General features: G+C 57.2%; 2 protein-coding genes and 1 long non-coding RNA gene across 8 annotated transcripts in view; all 3 read right to left on the minus strand.

Annotated features, from left to right (window-relative positions):
• The window catches only part of SEPTIN9 (septin 9), a 144,044-nt gene extending 141,356 nt beyond the window's left edge, over window positions 1-2,688 (minus strand). Inside the window, exon 1 of one of the 2 annotated variants that reach the window (XM_059150301.1) lies at window positions 2,557-2,688. In XM_059150301.1, coding sequence (XP_059006284.1) covers window positions 2,557-2,575 — 19 coding nt within the window. In that variant the 5' untranslated portion in view covers window positions 2,576-2,688. Of the gene's footprint in view, window positions 1-817; window positions 897-2,556 lie in introns of those variants that run through there. The other variant, XM_059150300.1, reaches the window with a different exon arrangement.
• Window positions 2,689-11,169: 8,481 nt separating this feature from the next.
• Window positions 11,170-16,516, minus strand: LOC131817017 (uncharacterized). 2 transcript variants are annotated; one of them, XR_009348276.1, is made up of 4 exons: window positions 16,007-16,516; window positions 15,675-15,766; window positions 13,023-13,154; window positions 11,170-12,571 (listed from the first exon to the last, which is right to left on the minus strand). It is a non-coding gene; the product is annotated as an uncharacterized LOC131817017 (long non-coding RNA). The 2 variants fall into 2 exon arrangements; XR_009348277.1 differs by having other exon boundaries at window positions 13,023-15,242.
• Window positions 16,517-18,738: 2,222 nt separating this feature from the next.
• The window catches only part of SEC14L1 (SEC14 like lipid binding 1), a 72,894-nt gene continuing 68,164 nt past the window's right edge, over window positions 18,739-23,468 (minus strand). For all 4 annotated transcript variants that reach the window (XM_059150288.1, XM_059150286.1, XM_059150284.1 and 1 more), the window contains one exon: window positions 18,739-18,769. In XM_059150288.1, coding sequence (XP_059006271.1) covers window positions 18,754-18,769 — 16 coding nt within the window. In that variant the 3' untranslated portion in view covers window positions 18,739-18,753. The remainder of the gene's footprint in view (window positions 18,770-23,468) is intronic.

Consider the following 23,468-nt stretch of genomic DNA (forward strand, 5'->3'; position numbering starts at 1 on the left):
CTCCTGCTCAAACCTCCCGGCACGCCCACGGTCCCTCCTTCCAGGGCATTCGGTGGCATCTGGAGCCCGTGGCTCAGATCGGGGTGGGGTGGGGTGTGTCCCCCCACTGGCGTCTCCCCTGTGAGCAGGCAGCGAGGACCCCCGTCTTTTCAGCATCTTTGTACCCTCGCAGTACGTGCCCCACACACGGCACGAGTTCAGTGAACGCGTCCAGAACCAAGACACTTGGGATCCACCCAAAGCAGAGCTTAAAAATTCTTCCCGTTTCAGGGACTCATGAGTGCTCAAACCCAGCTCTACAAAGGACCCCCTTACAATCATTCCATTTCTTTCCAAGCCCATAAATAGGTCCAGAAGCAATAATCCCATTCAGTCCAGGCAGAAAAGAAAAGCCTTCTTGGCTGTCCTTGGATTTTCAACCCTTGGCGGCGGGGTTGGGGGGATTTTTAACACCCTCTGGGCTCTCCTTAATTTCAGAGCACAGATGCTACATAGGGGTCAGTCTGACTTCTGCAGAGCACCCCTCCGGAAAAGGGCGCGCCAAGAGAACGCATGCTCAAAATGAGGCCAAGAGGCCAGCCCGCCCCTGGGCCAGGCCCCTCCAGTCCACCCCACACAAGCGCAACCGAGGGACCCAGCCCGCCTTGGACTACTGCCAGCAGGGAAACAAACTGGAAGGGGTCCAAGCCCTCGCTGCTCCCATCCTCCAGGGTCCCGCCCCGTTAGGTAAACACAGGAGCCGAACAGGCCGCCTTTACAAGAGCTGGTTCCTACTCACCCCATTAAACCCTACTTCATCTTTCTTTTTTAAACTTACCTGGGGGGAGGGGGAGAAGGCGGAAGGAGAGGAGCTCAAGCCTGCTTTGGGGGCCCCCTGGCATCCACAGAGGATGGTCTCAAAGTCTCCCCAGGAAGAGGCCAAGGACCTATGACCTGGCAGGACCCACCTCGCCCCCGCTGTCCAGACCCACCAGCAGGAGGTCAAGCGCAAGGAGCCCAGGGCAAGAGCCAGCAGAGGTCCCTGGGCTGCCCCTGGGCCAGCGATCCCAGGGAGAGGGCCGCACACAGCAGCAGTGCCCACAACCATCTCAAGTATTTGGAGCATGCTAGGGAGGAAGGGAGGCCAAGTGCCAAACCCCAGCATATGCCACCTGGAAGCCCCCCCACCCCCCCACTCCATCAACGCGCCCACGCTCCTCAGATAGAGCTGCGCTGGGGGTGTCGGGAGGGCCGTGCTGTTTGCAGCTACGGGGTAAAAGTTGAAATTCTAAGTCACTGATCCAGAAGGGTATTTTCAGGGAAGTTCTGAGTAACCCTCTTTGAAACAAGTTATTCTTTATTACTCATTTCAGTTCCTGAATGTGGAAAGCAGGCAACTGAGAAATGGCCCAAAGGCAGGGGGGTGGCCCGAATGGCCGCCTCAGCGCCAGCTAAGTCCCATGATGCTGTCCTCTTATCAAGAAAAATCAGTTCCTGAGTCCTTGGCAGAAAACTTCATGTCCAAATAGATTACGGGGAGGGACACAGTTTGCAAGGTGAGCAAAAGAGAAGATTCCACTTATTATCTGAGAACTGAGGAGGACATGGATCCTGCCAGGATCCCTTGGTGGGGGGTGGAAGGGGGGGGAACCACAAAGGGGAAAAAAAAAGGAGAGAGATCTGGGTTACCCTTGTCTGTCCTCCCGTGCTTGTGACCTCAGTTTACCCATCTGTGAAATGGAACTTCAGCCTGACCTGTGCGAGGGCACACCAGCCGGTGAAGTTAGGGTACCAGCACCTGTTGGGGGGATTGCCCCCAGACCCACCGGATGAACCCCGGGTACTAAGCCCGAGCCTTGCTGGACGGTCCCCTTTGGCAAACTTCCCGTACTCCCGCGGGTACAGGGGTAACAAACAGTTCCTCTGAAGAAAGGATGCTGCCGCCTGGACCACCACCAGCCCTGGAGGCTGAGCCCCAGGAAATCCTCCACGCCACCACTCCCTGCAAACACACGCATCCGCACACCGCACGCCGAGGCCCGCACACCGGGACCCGCACCCCGGGATCCGCACGCCTGGACCCGCACACTGGGAGGGGCGGCACCTGGAGGGGCCCACACAAGGGCCAGGAGGGCGAGCAGGAAGTCCGGCCGGCCTGGGGCAGCGGCACCCAGGCGGCCCCTCCAGACACCTGAGCGAGCAGTGGCCGACGGCGGCGAGGGACCCCGAGCCAGGCCGGGAGCGGGGCCAGCGTGCGGGGTCAGAGGCCTTGAGCGCCGGGACTCCCCCCCGCCCCCGCACGGGTGGTCCCGGACAGGCGCGCGGGTCCCGCGGCCTCGCAGCAAGGGGCAGCACCGAGTCCGCCGAGGGGCTCAGCGCGCGGAGGTCCCTGGATCGGGTCCCGTGTGGGGGCTGCGGACACCTGCCCCGCGCGGACGCCCCCACCCCACGCCGCGGAAAGCCTGAGCCGGAGCGCAGCGGCCCGCGACGTCCCCCCCGCCCGCCGCCCGCTCGGCTCAGGTGGGGAGCGATGGTCCCGGGACACCGACGCCCCCCCGCTCCGGCCGCGGCGCCCACCTGAGTACGACTTCTTCATGGTGTCGCCGCTCCCAGGAAAGTGTGGCGGCGAGGCCGCGGGGCGCGGGCTCCCGGGTCGCTAATCCCGGGCCCGGAGCGCGCGGGAGGAGGGGCGGGAGGAGGGGAGGCCCCGCCCCCGGCCCCGGCCCCGCCCCCGGCCGTGGAGGTGCAAGCCCGGCCCCGCCCCGCGCTGCACCTGGCGCGGCCCCGCGGCCCCCGCCCTGCGCCGGCTCCCCGCAGCACGTCGGAGGGTGGAGGCACCCTCCGGCCCCGCCGCCCGCACCGCCCACCCCCACCCCCGGTGCGAAGGGCTGGTCCCAGGCCGTCGCAGCTCCTTCCCTGCCCCGAGTCCGGGCGCTGGGGCCCCAGGTGGCCGCGGGGGCGGGGCGGTGCCCGGTGGGCCAGCCCCGGGGGGCACAGCCGGCCTCCCGCTTCGTCGCCCGGAGCAGGGCAGAGTGGGCCGGGTACCTGTCTGTCCATCTAGTGGTCAAAAGGACAGCCTGGACTCCTCTGATGAGCCCGGGGGGGGGGCTCGGTTTCTGCGTCTGTAAAATGGGCGCGTGTGTCAGCTCATGTCTGTTGCCTCTGGGACACATTTATCCGCTCTGTGCCGGGTACTGTGTGCCGCTCTGAAGAGCAGACGCCGGGACACGCAGCTCTCCGACCCGTGCAATACAGGCCGCGGCGACCGCGCGCGCTCCCTGGCAAAAGTTGTACAGAAGAATTCTCTGCTTTTGTATCCTTAAGGAAATTTTCCGTAATCATTTTTTTTTTTTAACGTACAGAGGAGAAAGTGTTGCATTTTGTCTAGAGGGTGATGCCAAAGCAAGGTTTTAAAGAATGAGTAGGAATCTGCCAGGGAGCCAAGGCTCGGGGAGGCGCGCTGTTCCAGGCAGAGGGAAGGGCGGGGCGCAGCCAGAGGCGCGATGCATCAGGATCACAAACTCACTCAGCGAGGCGCGCCGGGCCCGCCCTTCCAGGTTTGCCAGCCCCGGCCCCAAGGTGAAGACCGGAGCGGGGGAGGAGATCCGGGCAAACTCTCCGTGAGGTCTCAACGCTGCCTGCTCCTGGCCGCCTTCCCCAGCAGCCCACAGGAGCAAGTATGCTTAGCGTCACCAACGCTCTCTTCCCTCCTCTCCTTGATGTTCCGTGGGGGTCCAAGAAGCATTTTTATTTCCTGCCAGAGAGTGGGAAACTCGTATAAATGAGAACTCAGGTCCCTGCGGCTGAGAGGGTGAGTCCTACCCACCTGCTCCCCTTCTTCAGAAATCTGTCCCGTCCAGCCAGGTGACCTTCCCCAACCCCTCATTAGAGCCCACTGGACCAGAGTGGACCCCGGACTCTTGCCCCGGCCAAGCTCCCACTCCTTGTCTACAGAGGGGAGGCTGAGGCAGGGCTGGGGCGTGAAGGAGGGAGCAGCCCCAGGCCAGGGCGGATGGAGGGACAAGCAGCGGCTGCCGCACACCCCACACACCGCCCCCAGTCGTCACTTGCGCTAGCACAACACCCCTAATTGCCACGTGTGCAAATTCCACTCTGGTCCAGCTTCGTTCGGATCCAGCCCCTATGCACGATACGACCCGGACACTGAGGCCTCTGGTTCCCAGAGCCCAAGGACCTCTCAGGAGTCCGTCCAGTTGTTGGCTTGGTTCATTTTACTTAGCGATGCCCAGACGCACCTCCATCCTCGGGACAGATGGATCCTGGAGTCAGGCGGGACCTTCGAGGGTCTGTCGCGCTGGCCTCTCTCTCGACACTCACCTTCCTGCCTGTGGGTCATCGTTCACATGGACCTGGGCACCCAGGAACCGGGAACACCTGTGTTGTCGTGCTGCTGGACATCTCACATTCCCCAGACTCTGAAGGAAGTGAGGTGTTCTCGATACACGTGATGTTCGAGATGCATGAAGGTTAATTGTTTAAGCACAGAAATTTTATTTTCATTCTTTTGATGTACAGCTCTCTGATAAAACGTATAACAAAATTACCTGCCTTACTAGAGTATACCGAACTTTCTCGTGGCTCAAGACCATCTTCAATGACACCTTTAACGATTACTAACTCATATATTGCTCTGTGGCTTCTTCAAGAAACGTCCCCAGACCCCTGTGCCCGCCACCTTTTAAAAATTCTTTTCCATGGGACGCCTGGGTGGCTCTGTTGGTTAGGCAGCTGCCTTCGGCTCAGGTCATGATCCCAGCGTCCTGGGATCGAGTCCCACATCGGGCTCCTTGCTTGGCAGGGAGCCTGCTTCTCCCTCTCCCTCTGCCTCTGCCTGCCTCTCTGTCTGCCTATGCTCGCTCGCTCTCTCCCCCTCTATCCCTGACAAATAAATAAATAAAATCTTTAAAAAAAAAAAAAAAAAAAAAAAAAAAAATTCTTTTCCAGGGCACCTGGGTGGCTCAGTGGGTTGAGCCACTGCCTTCGGCTCAGGTCATGGTCTCAGGATCCTGGGATCGAGTCCCGCATCGGGCTCTCTGCTCAGCAGGGGGCCTGCTTCCCTTCCTCTCTCTGCCTGTCTCTCTGCCTACTTGTGACCTCTCTCTGTCAAATAAATAAATAAAATCTTAAAAAAAAATAATAATAAAAGTAAAAATTCTTTTCCAACGCTCAGCTCCCGTGTCACCCAGGGTGTGGCTTGTGACAAGCCATAGGACTCTGAGTCCCAGTTTCTCCTCCTATAAATGTAATGACAGTATCTTACGTAGCTTGCGAGGCAGATGTATTGATTAGAAAAGCAACCTAAAGGGCTACCTTGGGGGCTAAGTTGATTAAGAGGCTGACTCTTCATTTCGGCTTAGGTCATGATCTCAGGGGCCTGAGATTGAGCCCTGTGTCAGGCTCCACGCTGGGCTGGGAGCCCACTTCAGAGTCTCCCTTTCAGGGCGCCTGGATGGCTCAGTGGGTTAAGCCTCTGCCTTCGGCTCAGGTCATGATCCCAGGGTCCTGGGATCGAGGCCCACATCGGGCTCCCTGCTCAGTGGAGAGCCTGCTTTCCCTTCTCTCTCTGCCTGCCTCTCTGCGTACTTGTGATCTCTGTCAAATAAATAAATAAAATCTTTTAAAAAAGAGAGAGAGAGAGTCTCCCTTTCCCTCTGCCCCTCCCACATAAAAAAATAAAAGAATATTTTATTTATATTAAGTGCCTCACTTGCTACTGTCACTAAACCTAAAATGTGTGGCACTGGCTGGGAGTGGGCAGTGGGCAGAAGCCGGAGAGACCCTGGGGGGAGTAAAGAAAGTGCTACTGGGGGCGCCTGGGGGGCTCAGTTGGTGAAGCATCTGTTTTTGGCTCCGGTCATGATCACAAGGTCCTGGGATTGAGCCCTGCATGGGGCTCCCTGCTCAGGTGGGAATCTGCTTCCCCCTCTGCCTCTCCCCTCCCACTAGCACATGCTCTTGCTCTCGCTCTCTCGCTCTCTCTCAATAAATAAAATCTTAAAAAAAAAAAGAGGGGGGGAGTGCTATTGCCCCCTGGGGGACAGGAAGTCTTCACGAAGTGGCGGCAGAAAGCTTAGCGAAGTCGGCGCCTGCAGTGGTGGACAAAACAGACGGAAAGTGCGCTCATGAACTTGACGGTCTAGGTAAGGGGCTTTCCGGGTGGAGGCAGACGTCTCTGCCTATAATAAAAAGAAAAAGGAGGACAAACTAGGAGCAAACGACTTGTTTCCAGTGGAACTGGGAGGGAACGGGAAAAGCCAGAACCGTGTCCGCCGCCAGAGAAAGGTCTGCAGAGTAGGAAAGGGCCTGAGAACAAACCAGTCCGGATGGGACGGTCAGATCCTCCGGGAAGACCTCGGGAAAAATGTAAAGGTGCTTCCTAAACTGCTTCCCGCTACAGAGGCACTCGGAGGGTCTTGCCTTGGCAGACCCTCTCGTAAAGAGATGGTCTTCCACGGGCTTCTCCCACCGCATCCCCACAGGAGGACAGGGACAGGCGTATCTAAGTGGCGCTAAGGGAAGGCAGCCGACGGAAAAGTCTCCGTGCTGTCGGACTCCACTCTAGGACATTCTGGAAGAGGCAGAACGACAGAGGCAGTAATGAGGGGCTGCCATGGGGTAGACGGGAGGGGATGGGGGTGCAGGTGGAGCCCAGGGGATTTTTAGGGCCGTGAGACTTGTGCATGCGGTGCTGCCGTGGGCTGTCCTGTTCATCCCGTGTTGGTCCAGACCCGCAGAGAGCGCGACAAGAGGCCTAATGGGAACTGCGGCCTTTGGTTACTAATCGTGTGTCAGTATTGGCTCAACAGTTGTAACCCAGGTGACGAGGGGATGCTGCGGGCGCGGTGGGGGCAGGGCGGGGCCCTTGGGAACGCTCCCCTTTCCTCGAATCTAAAACAACTCTTTACACACAAAGTCTGTTCTTTTTTTTTTTTTTTTTTAAGTTTTGTGGCTGGGGTTTTTAATGCAAGGAGCCAATTTTTTTTTTTTAAAGATTTTATTTATTTGCCAGAGAGAAATCACAAGTAGATGGAGAGGCAGGCAGAGAGAGAGAGAGAGAGAGAGGGAAGCAGGCTCCCCGCTGAGCAGAGAGCCTGATGGGGGGACTCGATCCCAGGACCCTGAGATCATGACCTGAGCTGAAGGCAGCGGCGTAACCCACTGAGCTACCCAGGCGCCCAAGGAGCCAATTTTAAATGAACACACAGGCAGCCCCCAAGCTTTTAAAGGAATTAGGCTTGGACTGACCAGGGATAAAGACTAGACAAAATGAAAAGAGGCCTTTGCATTCTCAGCCTTTTAGAAGAAGAAGTGGGGGGCGGGGGAGCAGCTATTCAGTTGCAAACTCTGCTTTCTTAGAAAGGAGGAAGCATGACTCTGAGAACTGCCCCAGGTCGGGAGAGCCCCGGAGCAGCCCTCCCCTCTCCCAGGCCCATCCGTACCAGGTGGCCTGAGCAACGGGACTGAAGCCTGCACCTGGAATCTGGCCCACAGCACGTGGAGCAGATGTCCGGGAGACGTCTTGGCACATGGGAGCACGCGAGCTGCTGCGGCCCAAGGTCGGGCTGTGTCCGAGAGTATTTCCCCCAAACCGGCCACAGTCCGGTCCCCATCCCCGCTGCACACTGGGACCTTGGCGTTCCTCCCTGCGTTCCTTCCGTCTGAACGTGGGAGGGCTTGTTGTACAATTGTAACCCTTGAACTTGAGCCACTCCAGACTTCCGTGAGATGCAGAAACCAAGGCACACGGGAGAGTACTGGTCACCTGCTCGTGCAAACAAATCGTAACAAACTTAGTGGCTTAAAATGACACATGTTTAACATCCCACGGATGGATTCTGTGCGTCAGGACTGGGTGCGTGGCTCAGCTGGGCTCTGGGCTCCAGAGGGTCTCACAGGTGGCTGTCAAGGGTCTGATTGTGTGGGGGGGGGGTCTCCTCTAAAGCTCCCACTAGGGAAGGATCCCCCTCCAAGTTCATGGGATGGTTGCCAGAACTGAGCTCCTTGGAGGCTCTTGGAAGGTCTCGTTTGGCACCAGCTGGTGCTACCTTGACACGTGGGACTCCCCGACACAGCAACTTGTCCATCAGCAGAAGACAGTCTGTGGGGAAGACAGAAACGGTGACCCCGTGCTCTGGTCACGGAGGTGGCCATCCTGAATACCAGGAGGGAGGCAGACGTCTTGGGGACCATCACAGGAGCAGCCTGCCCCCAAGAAGGCCACAAGGAGAGATCTGGCCGGCAGACCTGGTCTCTGGGTCTTGCCAGCCCGGGTCCCAGCGAGGTGAGCGTCCCCTCGCAGCCCCTCCCACGCCATCGGCGGGCCTGAGACCTCCAGCTCCAGCCACCGCCCAATGCCAGCTGCCTCCGCTTCCAAACCCACCGCCCCTGCTCACCTTTTCTTCTCTGCCTTCTGTCAACGTCTTGCCAGTCCTTTTCCTGGACATCCCAACCAGGTTTCCAGGCCCGAGGGGCCAGCCTCGGGTCCGATAAGCCATCCAGGGGCATCACTCTTGTCCTCTGTCCTGAGTGGATCCCGTCACACCAGGTGTGTGGCCATCTTGGCTTCTTCAGCGCAGCTCAGCGTATCTGCTGCTGACTGTTCTCCTACTTGCGCCATCCCTGAGCTTGAACTTGTCAGATGACTGAGGCTCTGCCGCACGGGCAGAATTTACAGTCAAGGTGTGGCTATTCTGACACTAGCATATGCAATGTGGGAGTGTACCCTGCTCGCACCTGTCCGGAAAGCACTGTGGCAAATACGTGTCAGGAGCTTTGTCCTCTTAAGTACATTGTTTTTTCGTTGGCTGATGCAATGTATAGTTCTTGATTACTCACTATGGCCCCTTCCCTCTAATGCTTCGAGCTGGGTCAGGAAAACAGACATTAGCCAAACCAACACAGAAGATGATGCAATCAGGGTAGACACTGAAAGCTTCACATCTGGTCTGGGGTCAGGGAGGGCTTCTTGTAGGAGGGGAGACTGGGCTGAGATCAGAAAGATGAGCAAGGATTAACCAGGAGCAATGGAGGGTAAGGAGACGACAGGCAGAGAACAGCCTGTGCAAAGGTCCTGTGGTGGGCGGAAATGTGGTCCTTGCAAGGAACTGGAGGACGACACAGGAGGCTTGAGCCCAGAGAAGCTGGAAAAATGGTGAGGAAGCAGGCCTTCCAGGCACAATAACAACATGGATCTTTATCCTAAAAAAGAATGGGAGGTCATGGGACAGTTCCAAGAACGAAGGAGTGGGGCTGGCGTGAGCAGACCGGCCCTCTGAAACAGCAGCTCTAGATGGACTGCAAGTGACAGGAGGGGGGGCCAGAGTCCAGGGGGAGCCTAAGGCAGGGTCCCAGGCGAGGACGATGATGGGGGAAGGGAAGGGGATGGCAAGACTCAAAGAGAGAAACTGCAGCGTATCAGGAAGGAGCCCCAGAGGTGAAGTCACCTGGGCCTGGGGTTGGGCTGCATCAGGACGGCTGAGAGAGAGGAAAGAGAGACGGACGACAGGCTGGGCTTCAGGCACATCATGTTGGGGAGGCTTTTAGGCATCCAAGGGGAGCCGTCAGCTGGGCCGTGGTGTCTGCGTCTGGGTCTCAGAGGCAGGTCTCGGCTGTCAAGTTCCCTCCCAGAGTCCGCTGGACGGTGGAGGAGAACAGACAGACACATGGACAGCAGGTGCAGGCTGGACCTTCTCGGCAGCTGCCGGCAGTGCAGGCAATTAAAGCCAGTATTCGGTAACAGCTTTAGTGTTCGAGAAGTCACAGCCCCCTTCTTTGGTGGAGGAGTACACACAGCCTCGGTCAGACTCCAGAAAAGTTCTGGAACTAGATAGGGGGCTGGTCGCACGCCGTGAAAGCGTCCAATGCCACCGACTTGCTCGCCTTATGTGGTCTTTTTATTTTATGTGATTTTCATCTCAATAAGTTATTTTTAAGAAATGATGGTCACGGGCTGGGTTCAGTCGTTGGAGGGGAGCATGCGACACTTGACCTCGGGGTCATGAGGTCAAGCCCTAAGTCAGGCACAGACTTTACTAAAAAATAAAAAGAAGGCTTCAGGGCTGTAGCTACACAGAGATCTTGTCTGGAAAACAGAAACGTGACGTGTATAGTAGGAGAAGAACATTAAAATATAGGAAATGCCGCACCGGAGGCTAACATTAGTGCCCGCCCATCGTGGGATTATGGGTAACTTGGTTTCTTCCTTGTATTTTTCTGTGTTTTCCATGACAAAGGCACTTTGCTCTCTCATCTGAGAAAACAGCCATCCACGCCGTGGGCGCCCATGGACAGGCTCGTGTCAATGGATATCCTTAGCTGTGTCCACAGACACCTGTCTTTGAGGTCGGCCTTGGTACACTTTCCCAGCTTTGCCTGACTGTCAGATCTTTTACACTCAAACTCATCATTATCAGGACCTCAAGCAAGGTTTTTTCTACCTTGCGGCAGTCTGGATGGCTGACTTTCAAAGCAACTTTAACCTTCATTTCCAGGGAGGTTTTCTCGTGAGCCCATTCTGCAGGACATGCGACACAGAGTCCGAGGTCACCCAGGGCCCCCATGCTGGGATTTCCCTCCCCACGAAACACGGCTTCTCCTGAGGCCGCAAAAGCCAGCGCTGGGCCCGCAGATTCTCAGTCTGAATCCGCCTCTCGTCCAGGTCGGGCTGCAAACAGCAACTGAGGCTCCGCAAGGCAGATCCGTCCTGGCCCCGGGCTCAGCCACTCCTCAGAGAAGGCGTTTCCCTCCTCACCGGCACCCGAGGAAGGGGGGCCCTTCTGGAAGACTGACCTGGCACCACGGACGCCTCCACTTCCCGCCCCTCTCTCAGGACCCATTCTTGGGGCGCTAGGGAGCAGCCACTGTCCGTCCCCAGGATGCATTCCACGATGCTCTCGGGGCTCCTTGTTATATGGAGAAGGGCTCTGAGGTCACTAAGCGTCCACACTTACATCAAACAAAATTAACAGGGCACAGGGCGCCTGGGTGGCTCAGTGGGTTAAGCTGCTGCCTTTGGCTCAGGTCATGATCCCAGGGTCCTGGGATCGAGGCCCGCATCGGGCTCTCTGCTCAGCGGGGAGCCTGCTTCCTCCTCTCTCTCTGCCTGCCTCTCTGCCTGCTGTGATCTCTGTCTGTCAAATAAATAAATAAAATCTTAAAAAAAAAAAAAAAAAAAAAAACTAATGGGCAGCATTTTGCTGTAGGATTTCTCAGAGCCTTTAATGTGCTCATGGATGTGGTGAGGCTCTGACCAGAGTTACAGAACATAGCGTTTCCCAAACTTAGGACACCAGGACTCCTTTGTTACAAGTGCCTTGCGGGTTCCCCGGGACATGCTCTGGGAAAGGATGCTCATGGGAGGGCCATTGGTCCGTGGGGGCAGGGCGGGCCAGACTCCGCCGCCAGCTGCGCGTGAAGGCCCGCTGACCCTGGGCCTGCTCTCCCTTGCCCTTGTCACTTCCGGCCGGCCTTGCCCGCTCCTCCTCTCCCCGCCACTGCCCTCCAGGAGGAGGAGCCAGGATGAGCTTTCCGATGGGAAAATCGCCAGGCCCCGTGGCAAGGCGGGAAAGAGCCTGGCACCCTCGCCGACACCGCACCCATGCTTTCGGCGGGGGCTGGGGGGTGGAGGTAACGGGAATCCCCAGCAAGGTGGAGAGGAAAGCCAGAGGCAAACCCGCCTTTGGAGCTCAGCCCTCTACTGGCCCAGGAGCACAGCCCACACCTCTGTGCCTCTGCTCATGCCCCCCTGTGCCCCACCTCGCCCTCGGGCCTCAGCACCCCGGAGTTCCTCCTCCTCCTTCTCCACGGGGCGGGAGGACCTGCGGGAAGATGCTAGATTCGTCTCTGTCCCCTGGCATCGCCCAGCGAGCTTTCAGAGCTCCCCACCAGGCCCTGGGCCAGGCCCGTTGGGTCAGGAGGTCTGGCTGTGGAGCTTTCCCAAGTGCTCCCTGGGCTCAAGCCACCGGCCTGCTGCAGGGAAACCCCAGGGCCCGGGTGGACATCCCAGAGCTCCACGTATCACCGGGATGGGCCCCTGCAGGAGCGAAGTCTGTGCTTCTGTTTCCTCCCCGTCTCATGGTGAGAACGTCTGCTCCGGGCTGTGGTGGGGCTGCGGTGTGACAGGGGGCTCCCCCGTCCCCAGGTGAGTGAGTGAGGGCAGGAGCGGCCTTCCCTCCCCCGGTGCCATAAACATGGGACCGCGGAACCCCACGCGGGACACGCCAGGCAGAGAAAAGCCAGGTGTCTCCACTTCTCATAAGAGCCATCATGTCACAGTTCTCCAGAGTAAGTGAATCTTAATTCGCTCTCATTAAAAGCATAAGTAAATACAAGGCCTGCCAGGGGCTGCGGTGCAGGTGCCGCGGGTCACAGAGCTGGGGCGGGGGGATGGGGGCAGGCACCCTCCGGCGCTCTGGGCACACTCCGCTCAGCCCTTGTGCTCTGCGGGTGTCCCTCGGTCAAGTTGCAGGACCGAACACAGAACGCCCCATGAGATTTGAACTTCCAGCTGAGCAGCAAATATTTTCTGTAGTATGACTACATCCCAAGTAGTTTTTAAGACATAAAGGCATACCTGAAAAAAATTATTGTTTATCTGAAATTAGTATGTAACTGGGCATCCTGTACTTTTGCTTGCTAAATCTGGAAACTCGGGCCTCAGCCCCAGGACCTAGGCTGGCAGTCCTGGAGAGGAGCTTTGACCATCCCCCAATCGGGTCCCAGACACCAGGCTGGGGGCTGGGGCCATCGGAAGCAAAATGAGACAAATAAGAACAATGCAGAGATGTGGCTTTCTTGTTTCTGTTTGCTTTTTTTTCTTTTGTAAAAGCCTAAGATGTTCAAAGGACTGGTATTTCTTCTGAAATTTTCCTTTCCTGTGTAGATGCTCCCCTCCCCTGCCCAGCCGCAGCCTGGACCTCTCAGAGCTATTCCCTGAGGCCTGGCTGTGCCCTCCCTGTTATGGCTCTTCCTAGCTGGGAACCTTGGAAAAAGCACTTAACCTCTCTGATCTTTCATTTCCTTACCCACGGAATGGAGACCATGACCTTCCCGAGGCCACAGGCTTGCCCAGGATTGGATGGAGGCCACCCTGCTAAGTCCCTGTACAGAGGCTCATCACGTGATCACGTAGGATGTGTACACTTTGCCGTGTCGTGCTGTAATTCAATAAAATAATTTCTAAAAAAATTAAGTTCAGTTAGCAAAGAGGCTTCCAACAGAAAGAAGCTTACCCCATTTACCTTACAAGGAGATATTATTGCCTCCAACTTTGAAATGGGAACACTAATTTATTTTCTGTTGCCTGCACTCAGCTGGAAGGGTCCGCCACTATGGAGGGGGGAAAATGTGCAGCTGAGCTCACATTTGGGTCATCTTGATGAGGTTTCATTTTTAAAAGTGAACCTCCAAACCCATTATATTCCAGGAAACTGAAAATTTACACTGGTTTTCTATTTTTTATGGATTTATAGTAAAAGGAAATATTTAAAGCTTAAAAAAGTAGATGGCACTTCAAATTCAATTTTCCAAGTTATCTCATATAGCAAAGGCAGATAAACTGTAAAAAGAGAAACTTAAGAGACATAACCGGAAGAAAACTGAAGATCCCCATCCCCAAGGAACAGACACTGAAAGGAGGCGGGGGCTGGGTCCGGGTTCCCAGCTGTGTGCCCAGAGAAGTGGAAGGGAGTAACCATAGTTTCTGAGTCATGACACCCATGGACTCAGCAGCTGCGTCCGCAACATCCCCCCAGGAAACGGGCACTCTGAGCCAACAACACATGGCTTCATTGTTCTGCACTGGGCCCCCCCAGCAGGCCAGGTGGAGGCAGCTGAACAATGGGGGATGGCTGGGTAGTGGAAGAGATTGGAGAGACAGAAGCATCGGCTCGAGATTAACCTACAAACCTGATCCCCAAGACATGCGCAAAGTTAATACTGATAAAGACAATCAAGAAGATCAACCAAGCAGATATAAAGTTCCTCCCGGTGAAGTGGAAATAATAGAGGAACCTGAAAATGACCTGAGCCGAAATCACGAGTCTGATGCTTAACCAACTGAGCCACCCAGATGCCTTTGAAAATGATTTTCAAATGAAGTGTTTAAGAACATCAAAGAAACATCAAAGAAGAGAAAAAATTATGAAAGCAAAACCAGCTTAAATGAAACAGAACCGAACCGTCATGATAAAGAATCAACTGGCCCTCCTGGAAATGAGAAGTAGGAAAGTTAAAGCTCGACAGACAGGACGTATGTTTTGGACACACTGAGGAATGAGGTAGTTGGCAGACATCATGCAGAACGTGACCCAGAAATAGACAAACGAAGCAGATAAGAACAAGAAGTTACAGGCAAGAAATGCAGGAGCACAGAGCAGAAGTCCCAGAATACATCTCACAGGGGGTTCAGAAGAAGAGAATGGAAGGAAGGATACAAAAAATCATGTTCTAAAACATAACTGCTGAAAACTCTTAGAAACTAAAAAAGAAACGTGCTGTACCAGATAAATAAATACCCATTCATAATTAGAGATGCCTTAGCAAACCTGCAGCCCATCTGAGGACACGGAGAAAAGTCTGGAATGCTATCAGAGACAAAAAGATCATCCACAGAGAAATGAGAATTCAGCAGGTTTCTTGCAGTCTGGAGCAATCGGTCCAAGGGCTGCAGGAACCCAGCTCCCATCCTAGAATCCTGGAGCCAGCTAAGCTCTTACTCAGCAGTGAGAACAAAGCCCATTTTCAACATGCAAACTGTAAGGAGAGAGTTCCCTAACCACAAACCGTCCCCGAAAATTTACCGAAGGGTGAACTTCGGCGGGAAGGAAAGTCAAGCCAGGAGGGAAGAGAAGGCAGCAAGAAACAAGGGTGAACACAGAAATCATGCCGGTTAATTTAATTGCGATCAATAATGAAAATCCAGTAACTGATTCGGTGTGTTAAAGAGTGGAACTGAAATTCTAAAAGTAAGAATGAAGCCTGGGGTCGGTGGTGGGGGGTTATGTTCAGTGGGAAGCTCAAACTCCCAGAGGAGAGAAATAACGAGTAACTTTCAACGTTGCTATAAAAATTTATAGTGAGGGACGCCTGGGGGGCTCAGTGGGTAAAGCGTCTGCCTTCAGCTCGCGTCGTGCTCCCAGGGTCCTGGGATCGAGGTCCCCGTTGGGCTCCCAGCTCCCTGCTTCTCTCCTTCCCTCTGCCCGCTGCTGCCCCTGCTTGTGGACGTGCGCTTGGTCTCTCTCTCTCTGTCAAATGAATAAAATCTTTAAAAAAAAGTTTTAATAAAAAAAAAAAAAGAAAATCTTAAAAAGAGAGAGAGAGAATGCGAAAGCCTTCTCAATCCAACCGAAGAGAAGAAGAGGGGACAGACATGGAAAATAAAACCACGAAACGGAATGGCCGAGGGAAGTCCCACAGCCAACCCTGCCGCATGATGGGAACAGGAAGGTTAGCACACACGATTCTGGGTGTTGCTTACAAATACGTCTACAAGGAAAAAAAAAGTATAAAATTATAAAAGCAAAGACATTAGGACAACAGTTAGCTCTGAGGAAGGAGAAAGAATGGGGTCCCAGTGGATACAGAGGGGCCTTCAATTTAATGTTGTAGCATCGTGTTGTTAACACTTATGGGGAGAGAGGGCAGGAGGGTGTGACTCCCATGTGACAGACGCTCACCTTTGCTAACGTAGGCGGTGTGACAGGTCTCTGCTCTATGGCTCTCCATTTTTCTGATGCTTGAAATAGTTCATCTTTTTTTTAAGATTCATCTATTTGAGAGAGAGAGAGAGAGTGGTGGGGAGGGGCAGAGGGAGCGAAATCCTGTATCAGGCTCCCCGCTGAGCGCAGAGCCCCACGAAGGGCCTGATCCCACGACCCCGAGATCATGACCCAAGCCGAAATCAAGAGTCAGACCTTAACCAACTGAGCCGCCCAGGTGCCCTGAAGTATTTCATCTTTCCGGTGTACATTCAGGAGCCCCGAAATATACCCTCTTCCCTGAGTCCTACCTGCACAATTCCGTGACCCTGTCAGGCTCCAGTCTGGGGCCTGGGGGGCCAGTGTTCTTCCTATCATGGCTCTCGGGAAGGGGCTTCCAGCCAGTGAGTGAGAAGTCAGGAAGATGGAATTGGGAACCACACACAGGAAGCCCACGTCTAAAAGGACCACAAAGACAGACCCTGTAGGCTTCGCCTTCTCTGACGTCCCTAGAGCAGTTGGATTCCTTGAGACAGCAGAGTGGGGGCCGGGGGCTGGGGGTTCATGTGTCATGGGGACGGAATTTCAGTTCTGCAAGATGGAAGAGCTCTGGAGACTGACGCGGGGACAGCTAGACAACAGAGTCAGTGCCCCGGAGCAGGGTGCTGAGAAGGGGCTACTGTGGTAAATTTCGCATTATGTGTATTTTACCACAATAGAATAAAAGGACCCCGATTCACTGTCCGGCCCTGGGAGCACTCGGAGACGGCCAGCACCACCCTCCTCCCGCACCAGCTGCTGGGGCTCCCAGGACGTCCCGCAGACTCGCCGGCCGCGGGTCAGGACCTGCGCCCGGGGGTGGGTGACGGTGGCGGCAGCTGTCTGCAGTGACGGCTCATTTTCCTAAATGCCCGTTCAATGTTAAAAGAGATGAGACCTGCTTGTCCCCCCCACTCCTGAGATCAACCTGGGCCTCCCTTCCCTGCCCCCGGGCAGCCCCTTCCAGCACCGGGACAAACACGGATGCAGCAGAGGAACCAACTCAGGCAATCCTGTAACTGGACTAAATCGCCTTGCGCCATCCCCCTGTCCTGGAATGGGGACAGTCCAACAGCCCCCAGAGACCACAGGGCTGCCAAAGGGTCCCTGCGTGGGGCAGATTTTGCAAGACCTTAATTCACACATCTTCTCTCTGTATTTCCCCAAACCCTGATTCTAAGGTGTCAGGGATTTGGGGCAGGGCATGAAGCAGACAGAAGATGGTGTCCCCTCCTGCCTTCCAGGAAGAGTTCTTCTGGCTCTGGGTAGGGGGAGCGGCAGGCAGAAGGAGAGCAGGAAGCAGGCTCCTCGAGGAGGAGGGAGCCCAACGAGGGGTGTGATCCCAGGACCCTGGGATCATGACCTGCCCCTGGGGTCTCTCTGCACTGATTCACTGCAGCCCCATCACAGTCCCATCCACAGGTGGGGAACGTAAGCACAGAGAGGTGAAGTCACCTGGGGAAGGTCACACAGCCGCTCAGTGGGTGAGCCTCAACTCCATCGCAGGCTCTCCAGTAGCCCTCTACTGGACTGTTCTGCATGGCATGCCCAGCACCCTCCCTGAAATGTGCAGGCTTCCTCCCAAACCCCAGAGCATCAGAGAGAGCCCGCTGGACGTGCTGGAACCCAGTCACAGGGAGCCCGGCGGCTCCTGACTCGGGTCGGGGGAGGGAACAAAGGTGCAGTTACTCTGCCTGGCTCTTTGCATTTGAAGACTTACTCACAGGCCGGGCTTCCTGGAAATCGGTCCCTGGGCACCTCACCTCAGGGCACAGGTCCCGGTAGCTCACCTCACGGCCCCGGGCCGGGCAGCACGCTGAACTGTCTAGCCAGCCAGCGGTGACTCAGCCCTCGGAAATTACAGGCTTCCGTGGAACGGTGGGTGCCTGTCGGGGAAGGCCGCCCATGTTGAAGAGGCGAGCAGGACCCAGCTGGCAACAAAGCCTGCGGCCTGGGGGTGGGAGCAGGGCCCGTGCCTGGGGAGCCACAGACAGGTCCCAGCAGGAAAGATGCGGGGGGTGGCGGGAGGCAGCCACCAGGACTGGGGGTGGGATCAACCCTCCTGGCCCGGTCAGGTGCCGCCTGAGAGAGAGAGACCAGCCCTGTGCAAACACCCAGGCTTCAGAAACCTTCCAGGGCTCTGCCTCGCTGCAGCCCGGGGCAGGACTGGACAAGGGGCTCTCGTAGTCCTGGGCACCCCCAGCTCATCCCAGGGCGCGGCCGGTGGAACTCACCTGTGTGCGACCCGGGCCTCCCACTGCCCCCTTCCCCTTCCTCACAGCACACGGAGGGATGCGGAAAGGCGATTTCTAGGGAAAGTCAGAGAACAGGAAGGGAGAGAACTGGCCCCTTCCTTCTTGCCCTCATCCCCCAGGGCTGCCCCGGCAGAGGGGCGAGAAGGCAGGGGTAGGGGATCGGGGAGTGCTGATGGGTTCCTCCGGAACTGGGACGTGCACTGAGTCCGTCCGAATTGCCTAGGCCTCCAGCTTACGGCGGGAAGACAGCGGCCCGTGGTGCCTGCAGCACCCCTGGAGGTGTGCGGTCCCCACCCCACTCGCTGCTGAAGGAGGCTCAGCTCCCGGGCCACAGGGAACGGTGGTCTGGGCGGGAGAGGAAGGGGCTCCTGTCTCGGGAGGCCGCTCAGAAAGGCTGGCGCGTGCATCCCCACAAACCCCTCCAGTCCCCGGGGAGACCGGCTGCGGGGCGTGGGGTGTGTCTTCCAGGTGTCTCTGCTGGCGCTTCTCCCCTCTCCCCGTCTCTTGGCGGCTGTAGCTGGGCCGTGGTCGGCTGTCGGCCGGTCCCCCAGCCAACAGCGGAGAGCAGATGCGCGGCGGTCCCGCTGGACGCCGTGGGGACGGCCACTCCTGAGTTCCCCGGCTGCAGGGCTGTGACGGGAGCTGGCTGACCTGCCGTCCAGCCCGGACCTCGTGACTCTGGCGTGAGGCACTCACCCTGCTGTTCACAGGGGCCTGTGGTCACCGCTTCCTTCCAACAGACCCTCTGTCACTCAGTCTTCGTATCAAAGGACGTCGAGTCTGGAAAAGAGGATGTGGACGTGTCTCTTCCTGCCTCTCTGCTAAGGACCCTACGTGCCCTAGGGGTGATACCAGAGGCAACCCACAAGGGATCCCGAAGAGCAGAAGGGGAAGCTGAGGTGGCTGGGAGCCCGAGACCGATCAGGAACAATGAGCCGCCAGGCGCTGTAGGACCTCCTGCCTGCACCGCACCCCAGACCCAGACACGTGCTTCCCAAGCCCCAACCCAGCAACAGAAGGCCGCACGTAGGCTCATTTTGTCCTGGGCCCAGGGAGAGGCCCCTAAAACGGCAGGCATGCCGGGCACAACCCCAACCATATTTGGCCAGGCAAGGGCTCCCCTTACTCACCCAGAGACACCCAGAGCCCAGGGAAGGCGCCCCACCAGAAGCACGGGCCCAGGGGTGCTCTCTGGTCCCCTCCCACCGAGCGGCATGGGGCGGGCAGGCGGGCGGCCCTGTGTCCCTGCTCGGCCCTGGCTGTGAACCAGCCCCGGTGCTGGGAGCGTGGCCCACAGAGGTGCTGCAGGAACCAGAGCCATGAGCCATCCGCCTTCAGTCTGGCCCAAGTCCCCTTCAGGAGCGACGGGGGGAAAAGACATCCTGTGACGGAGGAGACCAGAGGAATTCTGGCGAGCAGGCATATCCACGGAGAATGGCTTAGAGGAAGTTCTTCCAGCAGAAGGGAAATAATAAAAGAAGGTATCTTGAGCCTCAGGAAGGAATCGGGGATGATGGAAAGAGCAGAAACGCGCTTCGGGATGACAGACGTCCGTCCTCGGGAGGCTTCCGAAGCGGATGTGTGGGAGGTTAGGGCCGGCCCGGACTCCGACACTGAGGAGGGGAGGGTCACGGCCCCCACGGGTGCAGCTGCGTAAGTTTCCACCCGAAATGCTAACGCACCCGTGTCGGCCCTGGGCGGTTCGCCGTGGGGGGGGCATGCCCACGTGTGTGCGGAAACGCACACAGAACCTCAGAAACACCATAAAACCCCAACACGGGGTCCTAAAATATTGCCTCGGGTGGGCAACGAAAGAGAAGTGAAGGAAGGAGACCCTGATGCCCAGAAAACACAGCAAAAACCCCTCAGACCCTCTAACGGCGGCGCTAAGCCTTAAACGGGGGCGCGGTCTCGACCCACTCACGAAAGGCAGAGGCCGTGGACCGGAGGGAAAACGCGGGACCGGCCAGACGCCGCTCGCAGCCGCTCTTCAAGCCGGGTGAGCCTGGAGACCAGAGGTAAGACTGGGAAAAAGACGCGCCGTGCCCACGATTCTTTTAAAGCACGCGTGGCTGTATTCATATGAAGTAAAGTCGGCTTCAGAGCCGACAAAATTACCAAAGACCAACAGGGACCGTCACATGACGACAGAAAGACGAATGGACAGAGACACAGTCATCCTTCCGATGTCCCTGCGTGCGCCAAGCAGCGCAGCCTCGCAGCTCACGGACCGCGGCGAGCGGGGCTGAACGCACCAACGGGCCCACGGGCACATGCGGGGACTCCCGCCCCCGTCCCAGTCTGCGACCGATGGGGCGAACCCACTGAATGCCGGCCAGGCCGAGGGGGATCTGACGGCTCCATCCGTCCCGGGGTCCCACCTACAGACCTGGGAGACTCCACCCAACAGGAGAAGACAAATTTTTAAAAAAGATTTTATTTACTTATTTGAGATGGAGAGAGAGAAAGAGCGCACGAGCAGGGGCAGAGAGGGAGGGAGACGCAGGCTCCCCGCAGAGCAGCGAGCCCAATGCGGGGCTCCATCCCAGGACCCCGAGATCATGACCTGAGCCGAAGGCAGAGGCGGAGCGACGGAGCCCCGCAGGCGCCCCAGGAGAAGCCACATGGTGATCAAGTGCCCAGGGAACATTCTCCAAGACCTGCAGGTCCTGAGCCACCAAAGAAACCTCAACACGTTTTTTACCACGGAACTCACGCCGGACACATTCTCTGACCGTCACAGTGTCCAACTGGAAAATGAACAACACACAGACACGAGGAAAATCTCTAAACGCTTGGAAATGAAACAACACGCTTCTAGATAATCCAGGCTCAAAGAGGAAGTCTTGAAGGAAATGTAAGCACGGAGCCGAGTGAAAATAAATACACGGCGGGCCGAGGCGTCCGTGCCGGCGTCCAGGGGGCACTGCACGCGAGCCGGAAGGAGGCCTCAGGTCAAGTAGAGGCGCGGGCAGACGCGGCACAGGGTGCTGAGGCGACCGTGGTGACGGCCTCCCTACACCAGGGGCTTCCGGCCCAGATGAACACAGAAGCAGAGACACAAAGACCACACGTGCAGTGACGTCGGGGGCTTCCGTGGGGGATAATGACAGGAAGCCAGGAGAGCACCGGCAGCATCGAATCCAGACTCGGGAACCAAGGAAGGCTTCCTGGAGGAGGCAACAGTGACCTGAGTCCTGGCAGCCGAGGGGAGAGCCTCACTGGGGTGAGGGCACTCTGTGCTTGGGCGGGGGGGATTCCTCCCAGTGTGCTGAGAGGAAGAAGAATGTGGCCCATGAGGGCACAGCCGGTGAGGGGCCAGGCAGGAGGGGCCTTCCGAGACCTGGATGGAGTTTGGGCTCAACCCTGAGGTGGCTGTTTGCAAATACTTCCTCCCCTTCCACAGGCTGCTTTCACTCCATCAATTGCTTTCTGAGCTATGGAACCCCAGATGGGAAAGCGTTCTGTGCTTAGGTGTGGCCCACCACGATAATCTCCCCATTTCAAGGTGAGCTCCCTGGCGCCCCCGAGGGCACCTGCTAACCTGTTGGAGCCATGTCTAGACTGGCACTTGGCAGCACAACCAGGAGCAGCTGACGGCACGGCAGGGCTGGGAGTCAGGACACCTTGGGACTCTGCCCCCGCGCACTGAGTGGAGGAGGCTGATGTCATTCAGCCGAGGCCATCGGCTGAGCCGTCCTACCGCAGTTAGGAAGTCATTCTCTTGGCCATAACACAAGGTAAGTTCTGGGCTGAAAGAGCACAGTGGGTCTGTCCAGAGCCCTGGGGAGGTGCTGGAGCCTGAGTCCGATGGGGAGCTCTGGCCTCTGGGAGCAGAAGGGCAGGATCCGACCTGGGAGCGGCGCAGGAGCCCAGGCGTGCGGCCGATCCCTGGGATCCCGGCACCTGGGGGCGTCAGTGGGGGCCACCTCAGAGGGCCATGGTGCAGCTGGTCCCACATGGTTTAGGAAGAGGGTGGGGGAGGGCTGGGGATGGGAAGCGCCGGGTGACAAGTCAGTGGCCTTGCTACAAGGGACATGCGACCAGCTTCCAGGGCTGCCCCCAAGCTGACAGACAAGGCTTCTGGCCACCATCTGTGAGCACAGCGGACGGGGGTCCTGCCACTGTGCTACTCAGAGCCTGACCCAGCATCTTCCCAGGAGGAGCACTTCTTGAAGAGTCCAGGGAAACACAGTAAGAAAAAGGCTTTTGGTACATCCTCTGACCTCAACCCTTCTTCATAGCTCTCAGACCCTCATAATTAACTCAAAGTTATGCAGTTAAAGGTTTGGGTCATTACACTAGGCAGGCAAACAAGGTACAAGTGACAAGGAGCTCACAAACTGGGGGTGGAGGTCGGGGGGAAGGTCAATCTGGTCCAGGTAAGCAACCTGGCATAAGCAACTAAAATGGGGAATACAGGTTGCTAGCTGAGCACAGAGCAGGAGCACCCACCCGAATGTGGAGGGGTCAGAGAAGGCTTCCTGGAGGAGGTGGCCTCTAAGTAACGGTCCTCAGGTTAGGCAAAGCAGAGAGAGCCATAGGGGACTGGAGCCAACTAACCTGGGCCAGAATCTCAGGTCCTCTACCTACTGGTGGCAACTTCTCTGGGCCTCAGTCTCCCATCTTTAAGCTGGGGAAGGAACAGCGCTGGGCGCCTGCAGGAGGACTGCCGGGCAGTGACCCCCTCCTTGGTGGAATGAGGCTCGGGAAGATCAGTCCTGGAGGGAGCGTCCCACTGAACATTTCTGAGCGTCCACTGAACATCCCAGCCCAACTCAGGGGGTCGGATGCCTATGCATGCTGCCCAGGACTCCAGGCCTCTGTCTGTCCTCACGGATTCCCAGGATGTCACAAGACAACCCACCCCCACCGTGGGTCGGGGCGGGGGCGGGGGTGGGGACCGACCAGGTCTGGACAGCCCTCCCTCCTCGGGCCAGGTCTGGATGGCTGACCGCGTGCGTTCCAGCAGGTGGCGCTGTGGCCCATGGGAACTTGGTCGGGCTCCTCCGGAGGGCGGAGCTGAGACCTTCAAGAGGAGGCAGAGACAGGGGGTGGGGACACACAGGCCCACACGTGCACAGACGCACGTGCACATGTGCACATGCACACACACACACACATGCATACAGACACATGCGCACCTGCACACACTACACACGTACATATACACGTGCACATGCACACACTACACACGTACACGCACACGTGTGCATGTGCACACACACTACACACATGCATACAGACACGTGCATATGTGCACACGTGCATGCACATACTGGTGGTGGCACCAGGGAAGCCTGGGGTGGCAAGCGAGGTTTCTGGGTATGCAAGTGCCCTATGGCTGGCTCCTGCACCAGGCACATGGGCAGGCGAGAGCTGGGCGTCTGTGAGCAGCTTTCTAAGACCAGGGCTCTCTGACCGAGCGAGAGCCGCTGGAGAGGGGAGCTTGGGACCGAGTTAGACACCCTGGAAGAGC

Source organism: Mustela lutreola, chromosome 15 (assembly GCF_030435805.1).
Source record: "Mustela lutreola isolate mMusLut2 chromosome 15, mMusLut2.pri, whole genome shotgun sequence".
Classification (NCBI taxonomy): Eukaryota; Metazoa; Chordata; class Mammalia; order Carnivora; family Mustelidae; genus Mustela; species Mustela lutreola.